General features: G+C 44.2%; 1 protein-coding gene across 18 annotated transcripts in view; it reads right to left on the bottom strand.

The window, feature by feature from the left end:
* Positions 1–3,482: 3,482 nt before the first annotated feature.
* Positions 3,483–20,959, bottom strand: part of KIAA1217 (KIAA1217 ortholog) — a 345,498-nt gene continuing 328,021 nt past the window's right edge. For 7 of the 18 annotated variants that reach the window (XM_033209919.1, XM_033209921.1, XM_033209924.1 and 4 more), the window contains 8 exons: positions 18,139–18,302; positions 16,900–17,067; positions 13,269–13,388; positions 8,812–8,847; positions 8,585–8,662; positions 6,874–8,472; positions 6,249–6,371; positions 3,483–5,523 (listed from right to left, as the gene is read on the bottom strand). In XM_033209919.1, coding sequence (XP_033065810.1) covers positions 5,026–5,523; positions 6,249–6,371; positions 6,874–8,472; positions 8,585–8,662; positions 8,812–8,847; positions 13,269–13,388; positions 16,900–17,067; positions 18,139–18,302 — 2,786 coding nt within the window. In that variant the 3' untranslated portion in view covers positions 3,483–5,025. Of the gene's footprint in view, positions 6,372–6,873; positions 8,473–8,584; positions 8,663–8,811; positions 8,848–13,268; positions 13,389–16,899; positions 17,068–18,138; positions 18,303–20,959 lie in introns of all 18 variants that reach the window. The other 11 variants (XM_033209920.1, XM_033209929.1, XM_033209925.1 and 8 more) reach the window with 11 other exon arrangements.

Here is a 20,959-nt window from a genome sequence, read left to right as displayed (position 1 = left end):
GGACATTACCTTCTTAGGAGCATAGATGAAGGAATGAGTGGTTGCCCAGTGCCGGGAGTAGGTTTTCTTGGACAATATCACCTGGCCTCTTTTGCAAGATTACCTTTTGAATTTCCAGCTGAAGCAGTTGTCATTCCTCTACTTCCTCCGAGAAATTTCCCGGTTGCTCTGAAATGCCTTTGCATGTACTGAGCCTTGGAGGTGGGAAGGACCTTAGCTAGAGTTACAAGGTGGGGCATTCAGGAAGAGGCCCGGGTTTATGTTTTAAATCTGGCCTGCAGGGAAGGGAGTGGCCAGGCCTGCTCTCAGCACCCAGTGGATGGGTCCCTCTTACCCCATGGGCCTGGCCCCTGTCACTGAAGCCCAGGAATGAGCAACATCTGGGGAATATGGGTTGGGGTGACCTGGGAGCACCTTCTCCCAAGCCTGCAAATATAACTTCACAAAAGAACCACAGTTCTGAGCCACAATTCCCAGGGCCTGGGCTTTTCTGCATCCGGGTGAATGCCTATTTTACTTTGGAAAGAAATCCAGTCACAAGTAGCATTAAAAGAAAACCAGCTTCTTTAAAAATGCTTTAACACTATTATAAGTTCTGTATTGTACCTGTCAGTGCCAGGTGCCACCACCTCCGTGAAGCACCAGACAAGCCCGCTGCTGTGCCCTCCTGCAGCCGACTGCCAGGACGGCTCACACTCCCCCATCTGCATCAGCTGTGACTTGATCTGTGTCGGGGTGTGCGCCACGCTTTCCCCAACTAGACCGATGCCTCTTAAGGGCAGAACAGTGTCCCGCTTGTCACCACAGCAGTAATAATCATCATCCTCATTAACTATTTTTTGTTTTTGAGACAAAGTCTTACTTGTTGCCCAGGCTGGAGTGCAGTGGCACGATCTCAGCTAATGGCAACCTCAGCCTCCCGGGTTCAAGCGATTCTCCTGCCTCAGCCTCCTGAATAGCTGGAAATACGGATGTGCACCACCACACTCGGCTAATTTGTTTGTATTTGTAGTAGAGACGGGGTTTCACCATGTTGGCCAGGCTGATCTTGAACTCCTGACCTCAGGTGATCCACCTGCCTTGGCCTCCCAAAGTGCTGGGATTATAGGCGTGAGCCACTGTGCCCAGCCCTCATTAACTTTTGAGTGCTCAGTATGTTCAACTCTGTCTTCAGAATTTTGAATACATTGTATTTAATCCTCCCAATAATCCTATTTAGTAGGTGCTATTATTCTCCATGAACAGGTGAAGAAGCCAAAACATCCCCAAGGTGGTCAACCAGAAAGCAGCACTGATGCCATGGCCAGATGCCCTCCCCACCCCACCCTATGTGTAGAAGATGCTCAGTGAGGGCTGGATGAATGGACCGATTTTATTAAATGAACCTGAGAAGCCACATGGTTTATTTCTAAGAGTCTTTTTAGTTTAAGTGAATAATGGAATGGTGAACTTAAAAGATAAGCAGGTGTGCTGGTGCATGCTTATAATCCCAGCTGTTCAGAGGCTGGGGCAAGAGAATCGCTTGAGCCCCGGAGTCTGAGGCTGCAGTGAGGTGTGAGTGTACCACTGCACTCCAGCCTGGGGAACGGAGCAAGGCCTTGTCTCTTAAAAGAAAAACAAAAAAAAAAAAAAAAAGAAAAGAGACTGTCGTAACTGAGTGTCTGTTAAATGTAGTTTAGCAAAATCTGAAAACCCAGGAGCTCAGCTCATCCTACCCAACGTCATTCACTGGAGATATTCAAAGAACTGAGGTGCTATTGTGAGTTTTTATTGTTACAGTTTCTAACGTGGTCTTGAGGTTTCCCTGTCGAGAGTGGCCGTAAGCTGAGATAGCCCCTCTTTAGGGAAGCCCTGATGGAATGGGGCGTAGTTAGGTTTGGGTGTGTTGGTCTGCTAAGGCACAATGAAGTGAAACCAAAATGCATCAAACAGAGGAAATGTCTTACTTACAGATTCCAGAGAGGGTGGGGGTGGGGGGGGGCCCTCCATGGGAGGTCTGGAGGCAGCCGCAGCAGAGCTCATCCAGGAGGTGGGGAGCGAGTGAGCCTGTGGGGCTATGCTTTTATCAGGGTCCGGGGGCGTTACCCCTTAGGCTTTCCCATGGGGGTCGTGGATTCGTTAGTTTCAATAAAACACGTGTGCAGGGGAAACTTACTGACACGACTCTGGTGTTAATCATCAGGTTTTACCACGGGCCCACAGGTGTGGGAAATGTTGGGTTTTTGGTTGGTGGGATGAGGAAGGAGCCTGGGCTCTATTTTTCAAACAACCACATAGGGAGGGAAAGTTTTAATGAGGCCAGAGACGGCGGGGGTACAACAAGGTTTCAAAACACTTAGGTCGGACCTAAGAATGGGTACCGAGGCAGGAGCTATATTGCACTAATTTAGACAGGCACCTCCTGGGTCTGTGCTGTGATAGGAAGACTTTGCAACACCTGACGCTGGTTTCTCCAATCATGGTAGTTTCTCCTCCAGTTTCCTGAAGAGGCAGGCAGCACTGGGCCGGATCTCAGGGCAGTGGATGGGACCGTGCGGAGTCTTCCCTTACCTGGTGAACAGGTCCCATCCTTCATGACATTAACTGAAATTACCATCACCTCTGTGACCTTGCCAGAGCTCTGGGAAGTGTGAAGTGAAACTGCAAAAGTGAGCCCACCATCTGCTGTTCTGCTGCTAAGAAAGAATTTTCGGCTTGTCCATAAACAGAAGGAAATAAATTGGCATGAATTAGCTATGAGATATATTTATACATAAACGACTATAATGTCATTAAGGTGATTATGGGACATGATTGAAATGTTGGATCCTAAATACTTTCCTAAGTGCCACCTGAAACACGGGACTGCCATTAACATAATGAGCAGAGAGATGAATATTTCTGGCAAAGGCATCCTGAAGTAAGTAAGCCTGAAACTCAGTAACACTGAACGACCGAGTTCCAAGAATATTTGCTTTTTACATCAAATCACCAAATGAAACATTCTGGAGGTGAAAAATCAAGTAGTTTCCTGAGATTCTTCCTGTGGTTAATTCATAATCCTGGTATTGTTTTCACTAACTTTCTTCCTTTTTTTTTTTTTTTGAGACAGTGTCTTGCTGTGTCACCCAGACTGGAGTGCAGTGGTGTGATCATAGCTCACTGCAGCCTCCACCTCCCAGGCTCAAGCCATCCTCCTGCCTCAGCCTCCTGAGTAGCTGCGACTACAGGCAAACACCACCATGCCCACCTAACTTTAAATTGTTTTTTTTTTTTTTGGTAGAGATGGGGTCTCACTATGTTACACAGGCTGGTCTGGAACTCCTGGCCTCAAGTGATCCTCCTGCCTCAGCCTCCCAAAATGCTGAGATTACAAGCATGAGCCACTGTGCCTGGCTTCTTCTCATTTAAAAAAATGAAAACACATGGTGTAATGTTAGTGTATTTCCCTCTAGGCCAACAATATTTTTTTAAGTTGAGGACTCAAAAGAAAAAAAGCCAAGTGATAAAGACATTTTATTTCCACTTTACTCCTGCTGGAAGTTTTTGAAAAAGAGAGAAAATAATAAGAGCTCCTCCAGGAATGGAGGGTGGAAACTCTGTGTTCAGGTTTGCTTTCTGTCATCCACACCTTGATAAGCCACAGAGAAGAGAGAGAGCCAACAGGTCACATCCAAGGCACCACACTTGCAATTGATTTATTAGGAACTCATCATTAGTCACCCCAGAGCTTTCAGAAAAGTAGTGTCCTCTTGAGTGGATGTGGTTATATCCCTCAAAGCCTCAAAGCAGAAAAACATTAAACTTGGTAACAGTTACATTTCGTTCTTTGACTAGGAAGTAGTTATAGTGACAAGGTACAAAAAATAATAAGCATGCAGCCCTTTATTTAGTTTTGCAAAGTCTCTGCTTATAGTTCTGTATATTACATGACTGTGTTATACAAATACATTTATTTACAAAAACACTCTAGCTGTGCAAACTTGTTGCTTTTTAAAAATGTATGGATACTTCCATCTCTGCCCATCCCGATATATACTTTTAAAGCATGCATAAAAATTAACTTTGGTGTGGGAAAACTACTCTATGTGCTGTCACATACAGTATTTTAATGTCTATGTATATTTATATATTTACAAAAGTTTTTCGGTTTACAGAACCGTACAGAGTGTACATTTTAAAATCCACAATGCAAGAGCGTGGGTTACCAGGTCTCAGAAAACAAAAGAAGGGGTTAGATACTCCAAAGAAAACAACTAGAGAACCTCAACATGTTAAAAAAGAAAAAAGAAAAAAAAAAGGAAGGAAAAAAGAAAGAAAAGAAGCAAGCAAAGAAAACTAGCTTGCTTGGGCTAGCAAATTATTATACATACTTTTCATGGCAGTGCAATAGGTTTGATAAATTGCCTTCTACATATGCCTGTCTGTAGGGCTCAGGTAGAAGTTCATTGGTTTTATAGTCTAGCACACTACTTTCAAATGTACAATGCTATAGTATCAAAATGTTTTGGCAAAAAAGATCTTGAAAGGAACCATGAAGTTTTGACAAAAATAGAAATCTGTAATAAAGCTAAATAACACTAAAATAAAAGGAAATATTATAGTATCTTTTACAATTTGTATAGTCACACTTGTGTAATTCTCTGTTCACTTCTAGTCTCCGTAATGAAAAATAGTTTTATACAAAACATACTAAAATTCTGGAATCATACATGTTTTATATGCTTAAGACAATTCTCCCGTCTCACACGCACCTTTCTTTCCCACCAGAACCTCGTTTTGTAACACATGCTTACTGCATTTTATAGGTATTGAGTATAGATGGTAGACACTATAGCAACTAGGTAAAAACAAAACCAAAAACAAAAAAAACAAAAAACAAACGAGCTTTACTGAAATCTATTAATCCAGTATTTAGCACATACTTAGCATTAAGCCTCAAACGATACAGCAATATGTTACATTCTCTTGTGAAAACAGTTGTTGTAGACTGTTAATTTTTTTTTTTTAACGTAACTCCGACTTGTGCCTGATAGGATTTGACCTTTAAGAGGTTTCTTTTGCTGTGGATGGAGTGGCTTTGCTTGAACTTCCGTTCTGTGCCTTGTAGCTGGTGAGGCTGGGAGTGTGGATGGTCCTGGTGCCCTTGGCACCTTGGTTCAGTGAGACGGAGGAGGCGGGGGAAGGAGGGGAGGAGGAGAATGACAAAGGAGGGGGTGCTCGGCCATTTTGACTCTGCGGTGAGAATGAAAGATGGTGACCTTTACCTGTATGAGTAAGGCTCTGAAACTTCAAAGAGCCATTAGAGACAGAAGGGATGAGGGAGGCAGAGTGAGCAGGTGGTCCTGTTTGGGGGCTGAGAGGGTTAGAAGCAATCGATGGTTTAGTAGCAGGTGGATTAGGGAGGTTAGAGCTGTCACCACTAGAAGAAGGCAGAGAACTGCTTTTCCCAGAGCTGGGAGAAAGGGCTGGAATCTTAGAAGCAGGTAAGGAGGGGGAAGTAGGCTTAAAGTCCCCACCAGATTTCTTAGCACTTCCATTAGCCTGCAAATAAAGATGGCGGGAGACATTTTGTCAGAAAGGTGGACACGTGATCAACCCACAGGGCCTGGCAACACAGCCCTTCTGAGAATAATTCAATCAAAGAAAACCAACCAAACACAGTTCAAGGCCTGAGCTAAGTCTTGTTGTGCTTTACTGGACCTGGTAGAAACCCCCCACATACATAGCAAAGGATGGACAGGAAAGGAGGAAAGGAAGAACGCATTTGTGAGAGGAGTCCCATCATTCCAGCTCTACCATTTCCCGTGTGCCAGGTGGGCCATGCGTCTGGATAATTACTGGGGTGGGGGTCGGGCATTTTGACGGAGCGTTAATGTGCTTCTAACGCAATACAGTCAACATAGACGTTAGTAGTGGTGACGTTAAGGGCAGTTCCACCACAGGTTGGTTTGTCTCTGCTTCCCGAGGTGTTCAGATGAAACACTACATTCACCAAAGAAAAGCCACCTGGCCTGGCACCGTGTGTTAACAGTTAAAATTTGGAGCTTGGAGTCACAAAGTAAAAGATGTTTTATTGCAAGCATGCAAAAGCGTGGTGAAAAAGTTTAACAAATGGTTTTTAGACTTTCTTCATGCCCCCAGATCCAGGATGTCTATGTAAACCGTTATCTTACAAAGTAAGCACAATATTTGGTATAAACTAAGTCAGTGACTTGCTTCTTAACTGAAATAGCGTCCATCCAAAATTGGGTTTAAGGTAAAACTACCTGACGATATTGGCGGGGATCCTGCAGTTTGGACTGCTTGCCAGGTTTGTCCAGGGTTCCGGGTCTGTTCTTGGCACTCATGGGGACAGGCATCCTGCTCGTCTGTGGGGCCCCGCTGGAGCCCTGTGGGAAGGACCAGTGAGAGGGGGAAGAGAAGGAGAAGCACGTGAGTAGGTCATCCGTGAGGCTGCTCCACTATGTTCAGAGAAGCTCAAGGTGAGAAGCCACAGCCCTACATGCAGGACAGATCTAGGAGACACCAACTGGGGTTAATCAGAAGAATCAAACAGAATCAACTGCTCACTACTGATCAAACGGATTTTAATGTGAGTATCAGAGCAATGATTTCAACAGCACATGGCTGACCCGGCAGCCTCGTGTTCACCCAACACCAGTCAGCAACAGAGGCAAAAACAGAATTGATTAGCTGTTAGACACCTAGTTGTTGTTGTTTTGAAGGTGAGGGAGAAAGTATGAAAGAAGGGTTTCATGGCGAACAGACAAAAAAAAAAAAAAAGCCACCTGAAAGAAAGCAATTAAGTCACAAGACACCTTTTGCTAATGGTGATTATGGCAGATTTAGGAAAGCAGCTGGGTCTTTTCATTTTCCAGCAGACCAAGATACCTTACGTGAAGTTGAAGGTATCGATGTAGGGGGCTCTAGGGCAGTGGGGCCTTCATCCGGAACTAGCAAGGGTCGGGGAGAGGCCTCTTGGGCTATGTGGGATGAACTTGCAACAGAATCTCTGTTGGAAGAACCTGAGGTATCAGCTAGGGCTTTGGGACTCATTTCACTGATTGTATTTTCGAGCTGTTTAATGGTCTGCTCCAGGCTATCCAACGTTCTGTAGGTGTTTTTTCTAATTTCATCAGTTCTTGACATCGGAGACATGCTCTCGATGCTGGACTGTTCTTCCCTCCTCAGCATGTTTTCAGGGCTGTCTTCAGGTTGAGACCTAGTGATTTCGAAGCGCTTGGCTTCTTTGTGTTGTTTCAGGGTGCCATCCTCTTCCTCTTCTTCGTAGACTACCACTTGCAAAGTCTTCTTCCCTGTTTTAGTTCCCGTGCGAATGGCTTGAGTGAGAGCGGCGAGTTGCTTCTTAGGGAATTTGAATTTAAACTTTTTCTTGGGGCTTTCAAACTGGCCATCGGTCAGGTCGTCACCCTTGCATTCCGAATGTGGAGAATCCACGTGGCTGAACTTGTTCAGCTCCACTCTGTTCATTTCCTGTCCCCCTGGGATTCTGCTCTCTGTTGCCAGAGAGTGTGGCTGTGACTTTGTTTCCACCTGTTGTCCTGTTCTAAGATGGCCCAGAGCCACCTTCTTATGAGACATCTGGGAAGTGGTATTATTCTGGACCACAGAATCTCCATTTTCCTCCTCTTCCTCCTCCTCTATCTTTTCTTCCATCATCATTCTCTCTAATTCCTCATCACACTCCTCAAAGATAGTTGAAAGTCTCTTATACGCAGACCGGATGTCCATGGGCTCGTCGAAAATGATGATCACTGGTTTCTTGTCCAGGCACACAACTGGCTCCTCACTGTCAGTCCCTTCTTGTCGGGGGGCCATCTCTTTTCTGGCATCGATATTAACCGTCTGTATGTCTTCTCCCTTTTGGCTAACAATATCATGCACCTCCCCACTGGAAAGAACCTGGACAGTGGTTTTGGTAATCATGAAGGCAATGTTGTCAGTGGTTGCATTTTCTTCCGTGGGAGAACTTGGACTGGATTCTCCGTCTTCATTAGGGTTCACGTTAGCATGCCTTGCCCCCTTGGGTCTTAGAACAACTTGGCCAAAATCTGTCATGATAACCTCTTGATCTTCTGTTTTAAAATCATGCACACTCGATTCTGTTAATCTACTAGGAGAGGAAATGTGACACTTATCCGTATTTTGCTTTTCCATCTCCTTTGTCTTTCCATAATTCAGCTTCTGGTTCTCCGTGTCAGCTATAGAGTATTGTGGGCCTGAGACTTTAGACCCTTTGCTTATATCATCTTCTAATGAACTAATGCCAGAAAAACTGAAACTGACCTTAGGCACAGTTTTCTGGGAATAGTTTCTACTGTCTCTGAGTAAACTCATATTGGATATGGAATTTTCCTTCATTACGATCTCAGTTTTATATTCTGATGTTCTTGATGCATCAGAAATACTATTCTCCATTCCTCTTTCCCACTTAGGAGGGTCACTAGGTCTTAGAGCCCCTGTGGTAACCTGAGAGGGAGAACGGAGGAGGGAAACCACACACGTTAATCAGCAATGGATCCGCAGAGGCAGGCAATTAATGTGCATGGTATCGGTTGGAAAACAGATCTGGTGAACTCACCTTTCGGAATTCCATTTGGGGGCCATTTTCATATTCAACATCAGATTTCCGTACATCTTCATGGAAAAATTCCAAATTCTGGTAGAATAGTGTAGGACATGTTACTCCACAAAACCACATTGCCCCCAAAAGTGGACTATAACTAAATCGTTCCTTTAATTACATTTCTAAGACATGCGGGCCACGCATAATTGTTACACACCAATCCAAAGCCTAGAGCTGTTTACCTTGGATTGCTTTGTTCTCCAACTGCCAAAAATGCCCTGTGTTTGCACAAGATGAAAATCTCAATTAGCAAAAGATTTCAAGAATTTAAAATTTTGCGGGGGAGCAGTGAAGAGAATAAAGGGACAGAGTCATTACTGACATGTCCTCTTTTCAACATCAGATTGTGAACCTAGCAGAATCTAAAACCTGAAGAATTGTGAAAAGCACAATGTGTGGGCTGACAGAAAGTTTGGATTCTAATCCAGATCTGCCACTAAACTGTGTTACTTTAGATAAATCACTTTACTTCTTTGGCCTCAGTTTTCTTGCCTATAAACTTAGGAACCAGCCCAGGGGAATTTTAGTTTCCCTTACAGCTCGTTATTTCAGTCCTCTCTCTGCTTCTATTATGGAGATTGTCCTATAAAGACATCTGCCTTGGTTGGGTTTGGCATTTTGGGATGAAAAAACATTATTTTCCCCTGATCAAATGACAAATTGAAATGCGGTTTATACTGCAGGTGTCAAAGTGTCAAAATCACCTTCACACTCCTCACAGCCAAGATGATCAAATCCAAATTCAGAGTAATCATGCTGTTACAATATAACCTCAATTCATAGCCATCATGCTGTCACAATATAACCTAAACATTCACAAAGCAGATATTTGAGGTTAAATTGGTGACAGTGATATCGCGACTCAGCTTTCATTCTCTGTATTTTCCAGTGTAGAGTGAAGATACATGTCTTAGGCTCCCACCAAGATTCAGGATTGAAGGATCCAGTGGTGAGGACCCAGGTATTCAAAGTGCTTCACCTGGAGGCCTGGCCTTTCCCAAGGTGTATCAGTAGCCTCAGACCCTGACATAACACTAACACTAGTGACGCCTTGTCGGTTCCAAGGCACTGCTGCCCTTGCTTCTTGCTGAGGTGGTTGATTACAGCAGGATGGAGCACAATTCCCATGAAGGCTACGGTTAAAGCAATGACAACACAAAGCACAAACACCCGGGCCCAGCCAAAGTCAACCCAGAGCAACCCTATGACCTTGGTTAAGAATGGAAAGACTGTTCATACACACCCAAGGAATGACACACAAACAACGCAGTCAGAATTAATCACACGGAAATATTGCGCAAAGTACAGGGTGCACGAGCCACCAAATACCTCCTGTTTTACTTTTGCTTGCTCCCCAGGAAGCCCCCAAATGAGTGCAATGATTCGGCTGCTGCAGTGGAACCACATGGCTTCTTTTGTGGGATTTTAAATTTAACATATGAAACAATGAGTATGTCAAGTAAAAGGTTTTAAAGAAGAAAAATAATTGAGCTTCCTGTAATGCCAGCTACTCGGGAGGCTGAGGCGGGAGGATTGCTTGAGTCCAGGAGTTTGAGAACAGCCTGGGCAACACAGCAAAGACTCCATCACATACACACAAAAACAAAAAATAAAAATAGGCTGTGTGCAGTGGCACACGCCTGTAATCCCAGCACTTTGGGAGGCCAAGGTGGGTGGATCACTTGAGGAGGAGGTCAGAAATTCGAGACCAACCTGGTCATCATAGTGAAACTGCATCGCTACTGAAAATACAAAAATTAGCTGGGCATGGTGGCGGGTGCCTGTAATATCAGCTACTTGGGAGGCTGAGGCAGGAGAATCGCTTGAACCTGGGAGGCAGAAGTTGCAATGAGCTGAGATCATGCCACTGCCCTCCAGCCTCCAGGGCGACAGAGCAAGGCTCCGTCTCAAAAAATATATACATGTAAATAAAAAAGAAAAAATAAGGTTTCAGCCTAAGGTTACAACTCCAGATATGGAGTTGGCGTATCATGCTAGGACCCGAATGAGAACTTGCCCCCTGAATTGCAGATGGAATTGGAATGTGATCTAAAGACACATACGTGGCAGATGTTCTCGGGGTCTATTTACTGGGGGTTAGGGCTGGCGTCTGTTCTGGTTGGTCATGGCCCGTGCCATTCCCATCATTAAACATTTCAGGCCAGGTGTGGTGGCTCACACCTGTAATCCCAGCACTTTGGGAGGTGGAGGTGGGTGGATCATGAGGTCAGGAGTTTAAGACCAGCCTGATCAACATGGGGAAACCCTGTCTCTACTAAAAATACAAAAATTAGCCAGGCGTGGTGGCACGCCCCTGTAATTCCAGCTACTCAGGAGGCTGAGGCAGGAGAATCGCTTGAACTCAGGAGGTGGAGGTTGCAGTGAGCTGAGATGGCACCATTGCGCTCCAGCCTGGGTGACAGAGCGAGACTCGGTCTCAAAAATAAATAAATAAATTTCAACCACGTCCCCCCCTCCCCGTAATATATGTATTTTAAAATTGAGTAGTAGCACAAATGCTCCAATGGAAAGTCACTAGGATAAAAATGTGAAGTTTGGTTTTCACACGACCTATACTTTTCATCACTGGGCTAGAAAAAAATGAATTAATGTATCAAAGCAAGTGCATGAGCTTGGCCGTAATTGTCATGTAAACGCACAATGATTTCTTAGTCTTAGATGGTCAAGACTCTGCGTGAAAGGTAATTATGCCTCTTTAATATGTATTTATAGGCCCTGAGATTTGGATTATGAAGACAATTGGAAAAGCATTCAATAGGCATATGGACAATAAACCAAAATGAGAGACAGGGTTACAGGAAAATTGCATACAAGTGAAGAACTAGGCTGGAGTTTCCGTGATGACAGGATAAGAAAATGCTTAAGAAAACATCTGATTTATGGAAGGGTAAATACTCAGCCCTGGAAGAGGTTAATAAGGACCCAAAATTGGGGATAAGAGAAGTCTGCTACTCATGGTCATTCTGAAGTAGGTTAATCTACTGAGATTAATTATCCAGAGTAAGCACCCTGGATAACTCCTGGCCTCAAGTGATTCTCCCGTCTTGGCCTCCCAAAGTGCTGGGATTACAGGTGTGAGCCACCAGGCCAGGCTAGGTTTTCTTCACGAGAAACATTTATCAAGAGTAACCCCCCTTGGTCTATAGTGAGATTCTCTTCCCCCTATTAACAGTGTCACATGTCAGTTTATGTGGCAGAGAGTTTACACAAGGGCGCCATCGTGGCTATGAGCCAAGGAGAAGTGGGTTGGCCTCCTTGGCAAGGTGGGCTGGGAGCTGGGAGCCCAAAACTGTGTCTCTTGAACTGTTGTGTTAGAATAGCCTTTCAGTTTTGTGATACAGCATCTACCTCCTTGAGCTGTCATACATGGACCGAGGTACCCATCTGTAGTAGCTATCGGGCTATCTTGCGTCTGATTAGTTTGACTTTGTTTAAGGAAAGCTAGAATCTTTGAATTCTGAAAGATAAGTCCCTGGAGAAAAATGTTAGGCCTTGAATGGGTCATTGCAAGCTTTTTATCCTGAAGGGGTTAGACGGAGGCTTAATTCAACTAAGATGTCTCTATATCTAAAAATCATAGATGCTCTAGGTGCAACTTAAAGTTGCATTTCAAACATTCAGGCCATGGTCATTTCCCTAGAGTACTTTTACAATGACAGCAGACTTTGTTTCAGAGCCCGGATTTTTTTTTTTTGGTGTCACACATACATTTTAACACTAAAACTATACTGAACTTACTATCTTGGAAGGTATACTTTATAAATGGATAATACTTAGCAAAAATTCTGTTTGGCATCCTTGGACGTTTGTGCAAATATACATTTGTATGTTTCCATGAAGTTACACCTGTGTGTGGTGGTAGGTACTTTCTACCCTGCATTTTCTTCTCCAAAACAAAGGTTTTTACTTTTTCTTTTTTTGAGACAGAGTTTTCCTCTTGTTGCCAAGGCTGGAGTGCAGTGGTGCGATCTCAGCTCGCTGCAACATCTGACTTCAGGGTTCAAGCGATTCTCCTGCCTCGGCCTCCTGAGTAGCTGAGAATAGAGGTGTCCACCTCCACCCTCAGCTAATTTTTTGTATTTTAAGTAGAGATGGGGTTTCACCATGTTGGCCAGGCTGGTCTCGAACTCCTGACCTCAGGTGATCCACCCGCCTCAGCCTCCCAAAGTGCTGGGATTACAGATGTGAGCCACTGCACCCGACTGGTTTTTACCTAATTTTTTTTTAACATAGATACTTGTTTTTCTTTTTTGCCCAAAGGATGTTACAAATTAAAAAAACTGCTAAATACTTGGTTGCTGTTTCTATATATTTCTTTCTAGAGTTGTTCTAGAAAGTACTGAAAGGTGTATACTCTTTAGTTTGGGAAGATAGTGTCTAAATTCTGCATATACTATTGTATGCTGTGGGCTGGAACACAGTGTTTGCTCTGAAAACCTGAGCAAGATATTTCTGATTTTAACCTATACCTGTGTCTCCATTCGTTTAAAAAAAAAAAAAAAGAGAGAGAAAGAAAAAAGACAGAGGGGGCAAAGGTCGAGTACAAGAGCCGTGTTAGTGTCAGAGCAAGGAAGGAAGGACTCCCAACCGTGTGGCAAATGTGCAGTTGCCACGTTACCTTCTTCTCCTTGGGTGGCACTGTGGCGCCCGACCTAGTGTCTTTAACGTGACTGTCAGCCCGGGATGGCTCAGCATGACTGTTTGAATTTACATCCATAAAGGAACACTTCTGGAATGCCTAAGGAATTAAAATACTGAGGTTAACAGGGATCCAAGGGTACTGAGGAGAACGGACGGAAACAGGCAGGAACAACCGGACGCTTGGGGACCCCAGCCCGGGTCCTGTAGGCAGGTTTAGGCCAGGGAGGCAGCACCCTGAAATCCTGCTCCCCACATTCTCTCATGTTGACAAAGCTGGCTTGGAGGCTGAGCCTGGGGCAAAGGCTGCCTTCCTTTCTTGGGGAATGCCAAGGTAAAACAGACACTACTACCTTTTCTGCCTATCTGGGGTGAACCTAAATTGGTACTTAGGAGGGCTTCTTGCTTTCACCTTTAAAAAATGCTCAATATGTAAATAAATTAAAACAAAAAACTATCTTTCTTTTTTCTTCCTCCTTGTTTTTTATGAGCTTTATTGAAATTATACAGCAAAAGCTCAGAAGCCATTTTAAACCTTTAAGTCTTAGAATAAAAGTACTCTTAACAACCGTTCTCTGAAATAGGTACTACCGCGCTCCAAAGTGTTCTGAGGCTCATTTCGAATAAAGTGATGCTTTTAAGCAACGATGTCATTCCGAGTGGCCTAGGAGCTGCCTGCATCCTGGAGATTTGTCTCTGAAAACTGTAAGAGCCAATAGTTGGTTCTTGTGAATTTAAGTCAGGGAGGCCAGTTCTCAAAGGGAGAAAGTACAGACATAGATGGTGTCTACAGGGCTAAAAAGGAAGCCCACATGTGGGCAATGTCCCGATCATGAGAGAAGGAGAGACTGGTAACTCAGGGACCCAAACTTATGGACATCAGTGGTTCTCAACCAGGCTATATACCACCCAGGTTAAAAAAAAAAAATACTGTTGTTCTCAAATACTCTTGAGACCCCACTCAGAGAAGACACAAATCAGAATCTCTGAGCTGTAGGAATTTTTTTTTTTAAACTCCCAAAGTAATTCTAATGTGCAGCTAGGATTAAAAACTATTTTTGTTTGTTTGTTTATTTATTTGAGGGAGAGCCTCGCCCCGTCGCCCAGGCTGGAGTGCAGTGGTGAGATCTCAGCTCACTGCAACCTCTGCTTCCTGGGTTCAAGCAATTCTCCTGCCTCAGCCTCCCAGGTAGCTGGGATGACAGGCACCTGCCACCATGCCTGGCTGATTTTTTGTAGTTTTTTTAGTAGAGACGGGGTTTCACCATGTTGGCCAGGCTGGTCTCAAACTGCTGACCTCAAGCGATCTGCCCACCTCAGCCTCCCAAAGTGCTGGGATTGCAAGTATGAACCACTGTGCCTGGCGAAAGACCACGTATTTAAATGAATCAGCCTAAATAATTACTTAGTGTTTTCTTTATGTCAAATGTTGTCATTTGGAGATATCTCTGCTGGCAGAAAGGATAATATATGTCCTCCTTCAGTAAACATTCCATCACTAGTCCTAAAATCTGAAGGTGGCTGATGAGGGACTTTCTCTGGCCTTTTTTTCCAGACTGTTTGCTCCCCTGTCTCTGCTGCACCTGGCCTCCTTGCTGTTCCTTAGTCACACCAGTCCTAGCATGCCCTGGATGTGTTTGGTTTATCTGCTTACTTAGAGCGCTGCTTACAAATGCCAACTGCCATCTCCTTTGAGCTATTAGGCCCTCGATTTCAGAGCCTGTTTTTCTTCTGCTGCCTGGAGATGTGGAGCACACACACAGAAAGTGGTTGCACAATTGTCCTTAGAAGGGGCCACAGCTTCTCCTTGTCCTGCCTTGAGAAGGTGTAGAAATAAGAGAAGCATTATGGCCACAGGCCATTGACCGAGTTGCGGATTTAGCAGGCTGGGTTTCTATCCCAGCCAGAGGGCTAACAGGGTTTGGTTGAGTTAAGGTTAGAGTACTTCATTCACCACTTGTATTTTTTTTTTTTTTTGAGACAGAGTTTCACTCTTGTCACCCAGGCTGGAGTGCAGTGGTATGATCTTGGCTCACTGCAACCTCCACCTCCCGGATTCAAGTGATTCTCCTGTCTCAGCCTCCTGAGTAGCTGGGATTACAGGCACCTGCCACCATGCCCAGCTAATTTTTGTATTTTTTAGTAGTGATGGGGTTTTGTCATGTTGGCCAGGTTGGTTTCGAACTCCTGACCTCAGGTGATCTGCCCGCCTCGGCCTCCCAAAATGCTGGGACTACAGGTGTGAGCCACCACGCCCGCCACCACTCTTATTATCTAACCACCAAGAATATGGCATGAAGCCAGATATGCCAATGTCTGTAAAGTAGTCAAAGAGGGCATCAAATATTTAGACTTCAATGGAGAAAAGTGTCCCTCAGTGGTGGGCTATAAGTGGCTGCAACAAATTTAGTATTTCTCTTACAGAGGTGTAAAAAATTATCCACAAGCCTGAAAGATACCAGCTTTATAAATCTGGGGTTCCTATGAAAACAATTATCCAAGCCTTCTAAAAACCTGCAAATAGCCTGATTGGTTGCGGGGATGTCCCAGGCTAGTCTGTGAGTTTTAGTGAAGCCTGAAAGGGCTCACGAATGTGACAATTCAACCAGCAGTTCTGTTTTCCCTGCAAAATCCAGGCAGTTCAATTTTGCAGTTTATTACCATGGAAACCAGAGTAGAACAAGTGCAGTGAAAATCATGCGGATTGAAAGTTCTTCCTACTCCAAAGAAAAAATGAAAATTTATGGGTTCGCACAAAGCCATTGGCACACTGGTAAAAAGCTAACATGTTTTTGAGCCCCGAGGTGCTGGTGTTCCAACTATCTGATTGACAGAAAAATCCTATAAGAAGCATGAGGCAAATGAAATATTCTACACAAAGTTTGTTCTAGGAATTGTGCACATGTCTCTGATGAGACAAGTTCTCAGGACATAGACCTGAGGTAGAATCACATCCGTGATGGGAATGTGGGATCAGTTTTGGGCACAACCTTGGCACCCCATCCTTCATCCTATGAGTGGACTATGTCATAGTTAAAAAATAAATATCTAAAACTAATACAGTATCATTTCTCAAATAGACCAAGGAAAATGGAAAACAAAATCATTCATAATATCTGAAAAGATGACATTGATATTGAACAGGGACTTGGTATGGACCACAGGAAGCTAGTCATTGGCCTTGAGTCCACCATCCAAGGTCAGTGGCTCTAAGTGGTAAAGCCAAGGAATGGGAACCCACCTAACGTGTGCTTCAGTCTGTCCTTCTCAAGACAGGACAATGGCTGGTATTTCTAATCCTTATCTTACTTGCTTTTGAAATGAAGCAGAGTCTCTTAAGATGGAAAGAAAGGAGAGTCAATCCTACTAGCCAGAGTTAGGAAAGTGTGAGTTGTTTTGTGAAACGGTCATTCCTTGCACATCATATAGGCACCCTGAGAGCCTTGTTCAGCGCCATCTTGGGAAAGCAAAGGCCAAGGCCAGAAGACACAGCTTCTATGGTCCCGGTCCATGCGCTTTCCTGGCCTCTCGCTAACAAATCTGTAAGTGCCATGGCTGGAGAGACCCAGGCGGGAGGCAAGGAGCCAATGTCAGTCACTGCACCCACATACCTGGAGTTCTGCCATTATTTTGTCTCCTTCTTCTTCTTCTTCCTCCTCATCCTTTGAGGAGGAGGTAGTGACAGAAGGTGGGGATGGGGTCCAGGCTGAAGCAGGCTCCTCTGCTGGACATTTTGTGGCTCTGGTCTGTGGGCTTGGTCCAGCATCTTCACTGCTTGCCTGTGGGAGATTGAAACCATAGATAGTGGCTTAACATCTCCTAGGTGCTAGCAAAACAGGGACAGATGGTCCCTCACTGCCTATAACACTGGCTTCCTAGATCTTAGCTGAGAAAATAGCTGAAAGGTTATTTTATCCCTTTGCATTTAGTTTGGGTTTGTGTTTGCATAAGTTGTCATTTTGATGAATGGATTAAATAATGATAATATAATTGGAACTCCTCAACATTCAGTGTCTTTGATATGGTTTGGCTGTGACCCCACCCAAATCTCATCTTGAATCGTAGCTCCCATAATTCCCACATGCCACTGGAGGGATCAGGTGGGAGGTAATTGAATCATGGGGGCAGGTCTTTCCCGTGCTGTTCTCACGGTGGTGAGTGAGTCTCACGAGATCTGATGGTTTTATAAATGGGAGTTCCCCCGCACAACCTCTTTCTTGCCTGCCGCCATGTAAGAAGTCCCTTTGCTCTTCCTTCATCTTCTGCCATAATCGTGAGGCCTCCCCAGCCACATGGAACTGTGAGTTCATTAAACCTCTTTCCTTTGTAAATTACCCAGCCTCAGGCATGTGTTTTTCAGCACCCTGAGAACAGATTAACACAGTCCTCATGAAAGGCCCTCCTATACTCCATCTCTTTGGAAATTGTGTCTTACATTTAACATAAAAGCTAACACTTGGCTAGTTAAGTGGAATCTAAAGTTCATTGAACATCTTTCTGTATAGACTCCCACAACAGTGTCAGCTCACCTCAGTTACCTTTGGAAGATAATCTTTGCTTCCCCCTCCTACCCTCATTTTCAATCTTATGATGCCCACATAGGAAATAGCTTGTGATTTGCGTTTCACATTGTTGCAGCTAAAAGTCAAATAAGGATGAAACTCATGGTCTGGGGTCTTGTCCAATCATACTGGCTGCCAGTGTCCCACCTGTGGTGCTTCCTGGGGATCTTGTATGGTCGAGTCACTAATTCTCTGCCTCACTACTTTTTATGTTCTAACAGACAGAACCTTGTCTAAGGGTATCATCTGAACCCAGAGGCCAGTTTACCAGGGCTTAGCCTATCAGACCTTAGCGGTGATGTTCTCCTTTCTGCCGGTGTAGACCACATCGCCTGACCTCGTGGTGGTGAGTCCCAATCCTGGCAGGTAGCTTCGACGAGGAGGTGGGGGAGGAGGAGGAGGCGACTTTCCCCCCAGCTTTTCCAAGTCCTGTTCTGAATTTGGAGAATCTTCTGGAAAACAGTGCACCATTGCAAGAATAATCTTTTTGCAAGAAAACATCCAGAAAGTCTGGTATATTGCTACAAACTCAATGCAATCTGATTTAAAAATTTTCTATCCTCTCCATAGAGCAAGCATTAAGTGTATAGACCCTAAAGAGCGACTGGATTTAAATCCCAAAAAGACCCTGCACAAGTTACTAAACCTCTCAGTCTCAGTTTTCTCATCTGTTAAATGGGTATTATAATATACTTTCCTTTGGGGTGTCATTAGGATTGAATGACTTACATACTGAGCTTGGCTTAATGTAAATGCTATGTAAAGTACTGCCTGTTATTAATATTATTAAATAACATTCTTGTTATGCAAAAAAGCTGAGTAGTACTTGGATAGATTAAAAAAAAATCGGAGCCCAAAGGCAAATCCATAGCCCCCTGCTTGGCCTCCAAAGCCTTCATCCCTCAGTCTGAAAAAATAGCATCAGCAAGAGGGTTTTCTGCTGAAGGTCAATGTCACAGTCGAATCTGGCCTAGGGAGGGCCAGAGAAAAAATGGGATGCAAATAAGAACAAAGTTGGAGAGGAAGTAGATTTGATTTTTTTAATTAAACAAAATTTAAAAATCTTTTTTATTTTTTAGATAAGGTCTCACTGTCACCCACTCTGGAATGCGGTGGTGTGATCAAGGCTCACTGAGGCCTTGACCTTCTGGGCTCAGGTGATCTTCCCACCTCAGTCTCCCTAGTAGCTGGCATTACAGGTGTGTACCACAACACCTGGCTAATTTTCTTTATTTTATTTATTTATTTTTTTGTGTGTGTAGAGATGGGGTTTTGCATGTTGCACAGGCTAGTCTTGAACTCCTGGGATTAAGCAATCTGTCTGCCTCAGCCTCCCAAAGTGCTGGGATTACAGGTGTGAGCCACTGCACCCGGCCTTTTTTGTTTTATTTTTGAGACGGGGTATTGCTCTTTCACTTAGGCAGAAGTGTAGTGGTGCCATCGCGGCTCACCTCAGCCTCAAACTCCTGGGCTCAAGCAACCTTCCTGCGTCAGCCCAGAGTAGCTGGAACTGCAGGTGTATGCCACCACACCCAGCTGCTTTTTAAATTTTTGTAGAGATGGGGTCTCACTATGTTGCCCAGGCTGCTCTTAAAGTCCTGGCTTCAAGTGATTCCTCCCATATTGGCCTCCAAAAGCACTGGGATTACAGACATGAGCCACCATGCCGGCCTTTATCAATTTTCGATCATTATCCATATTCCTCCATTATCCAAGTAGTCAGAAAATTCACACAAGGGGAAATACAAATGGTATTTAAAACTCTACACTTAGAAGTTTGCCTCATTAATCAACAAAAATACATTAAAAATGATAATTCCATGACAAATAAATTAAAATGACAGAAACTAATGTTTACAGGTCACGGATGCTACCTTCACACATTTCTGGTAGCCTGTCCATCACTGGACTGTTTCTGAGACCAAGTCAGAGATGCATTGAAAAAGAAAAAACAAGAACATTTGAACTAAGTCAAAATACCTTGGGGAGTAATTTTAAAAGTGATTTATGCAAATTAAAAAAATCAGATAGAATCAAGAGCCAAAATGAGGTAAGTGAACAAAATGTAATATGCTTTTGTTGTTCAGTCATGAGAAGGAACAGTTATGAGACCTGTATGAAACATCAGAGGAATCTATGACAAAATTAATAATGCGGCAGAGAGAGCAGAATTAGGCAAGATAAAAATGTCATGAGCTGGCCGGTGGCTCAGGCCTGTAATCCCAGCACTATGGGAGACCGAGGCGGGTCGATCACCTGAGGTCAGGAGTTCGAGACCAGCCTGGCCAACATGTTAAAACCCCATCTCTACTAAAAATACAAAAATTAGCTAGGTGTGGTGGTGAGTGCCTGTCATACTAGCTATTTGGGAGGCTGAGGGAGGAGAACTGCTTGAACCCAGGAGGCAGAGGTTGCAGGGAGCCAAGATCATGCCACTGAACTCCAGCCTGGGTGACAGAGTGAGACTCAGTCTCAAAAGAAAAAAAAAAAAAAAGTGTGATGAGCTAGGGCATTTTCTCCATCAGAAATTCTCCATGGGAACTGTGGGAGGAAAGTCACCTTTGTCTGAGAAGAGCTGCCACGCCCAGGACCCTAGACAGACCTGACACAACTGGCAGGTGGGGAAAAGCATAAGAAAAGCCTCTTAGCACAGACAGAAGGGGAGGGCTGCAGTGAGTGGAGCTTTAGGGGATGAACTGGATGAAAATTGGGGAGGAGACAGGTGCAGGTGGTCCTTTGCATCCATGGGTTCCACATCTGTGGATTCAACCAGCTGCAGATGGAACATATGTATAAAAAAAATTCCCTCCGCATCCCAAAAAATAAAACTTGAATTTGCCTTGCACCAAGTACTATGTTGAATCCACACAAATGAAGTAACGTGTAGGCATTGTATTGGGTATCATAAGTAATGTAGGGATGATTGAAAGTATATGGAGGCAGGCAGCGGAGTCGCACAGCTGAGGTGTGCTGGCCCCACAAAGTATATGGGAGGATGTGAGTAGGTTACATGCAAATACCATGCCATTTTATACCAGGAACTAGAACATCCTCAGATTTTGGTATCTGATGGGAGTCCTGGAACCAATCTCCTGTGGATACCAAGGGA

The sequence above is a fragment of the Trachypithecus francoisi genome, unplaced genomic scaffold, assembly GCF_009764315.1.
Source record: "Trachypithecus francoisi isolate TF-2019V2 unplaced genomic scaffold, Tfra_2.0 Lachesis_group9, whole genome shotgun sequence".
Lineage (NCBI taxonomy): Eukaryota > Metazoa > Chordata > Mammalia > Primates > Cercopithecidae > Trachypithecus > Trachypithecus francoisi.
The sequence above is the reverse complement of the archived record's forward strand: the minus strand, read 5'-3'. Positions and strand labels throughout refer to the sequence as shown.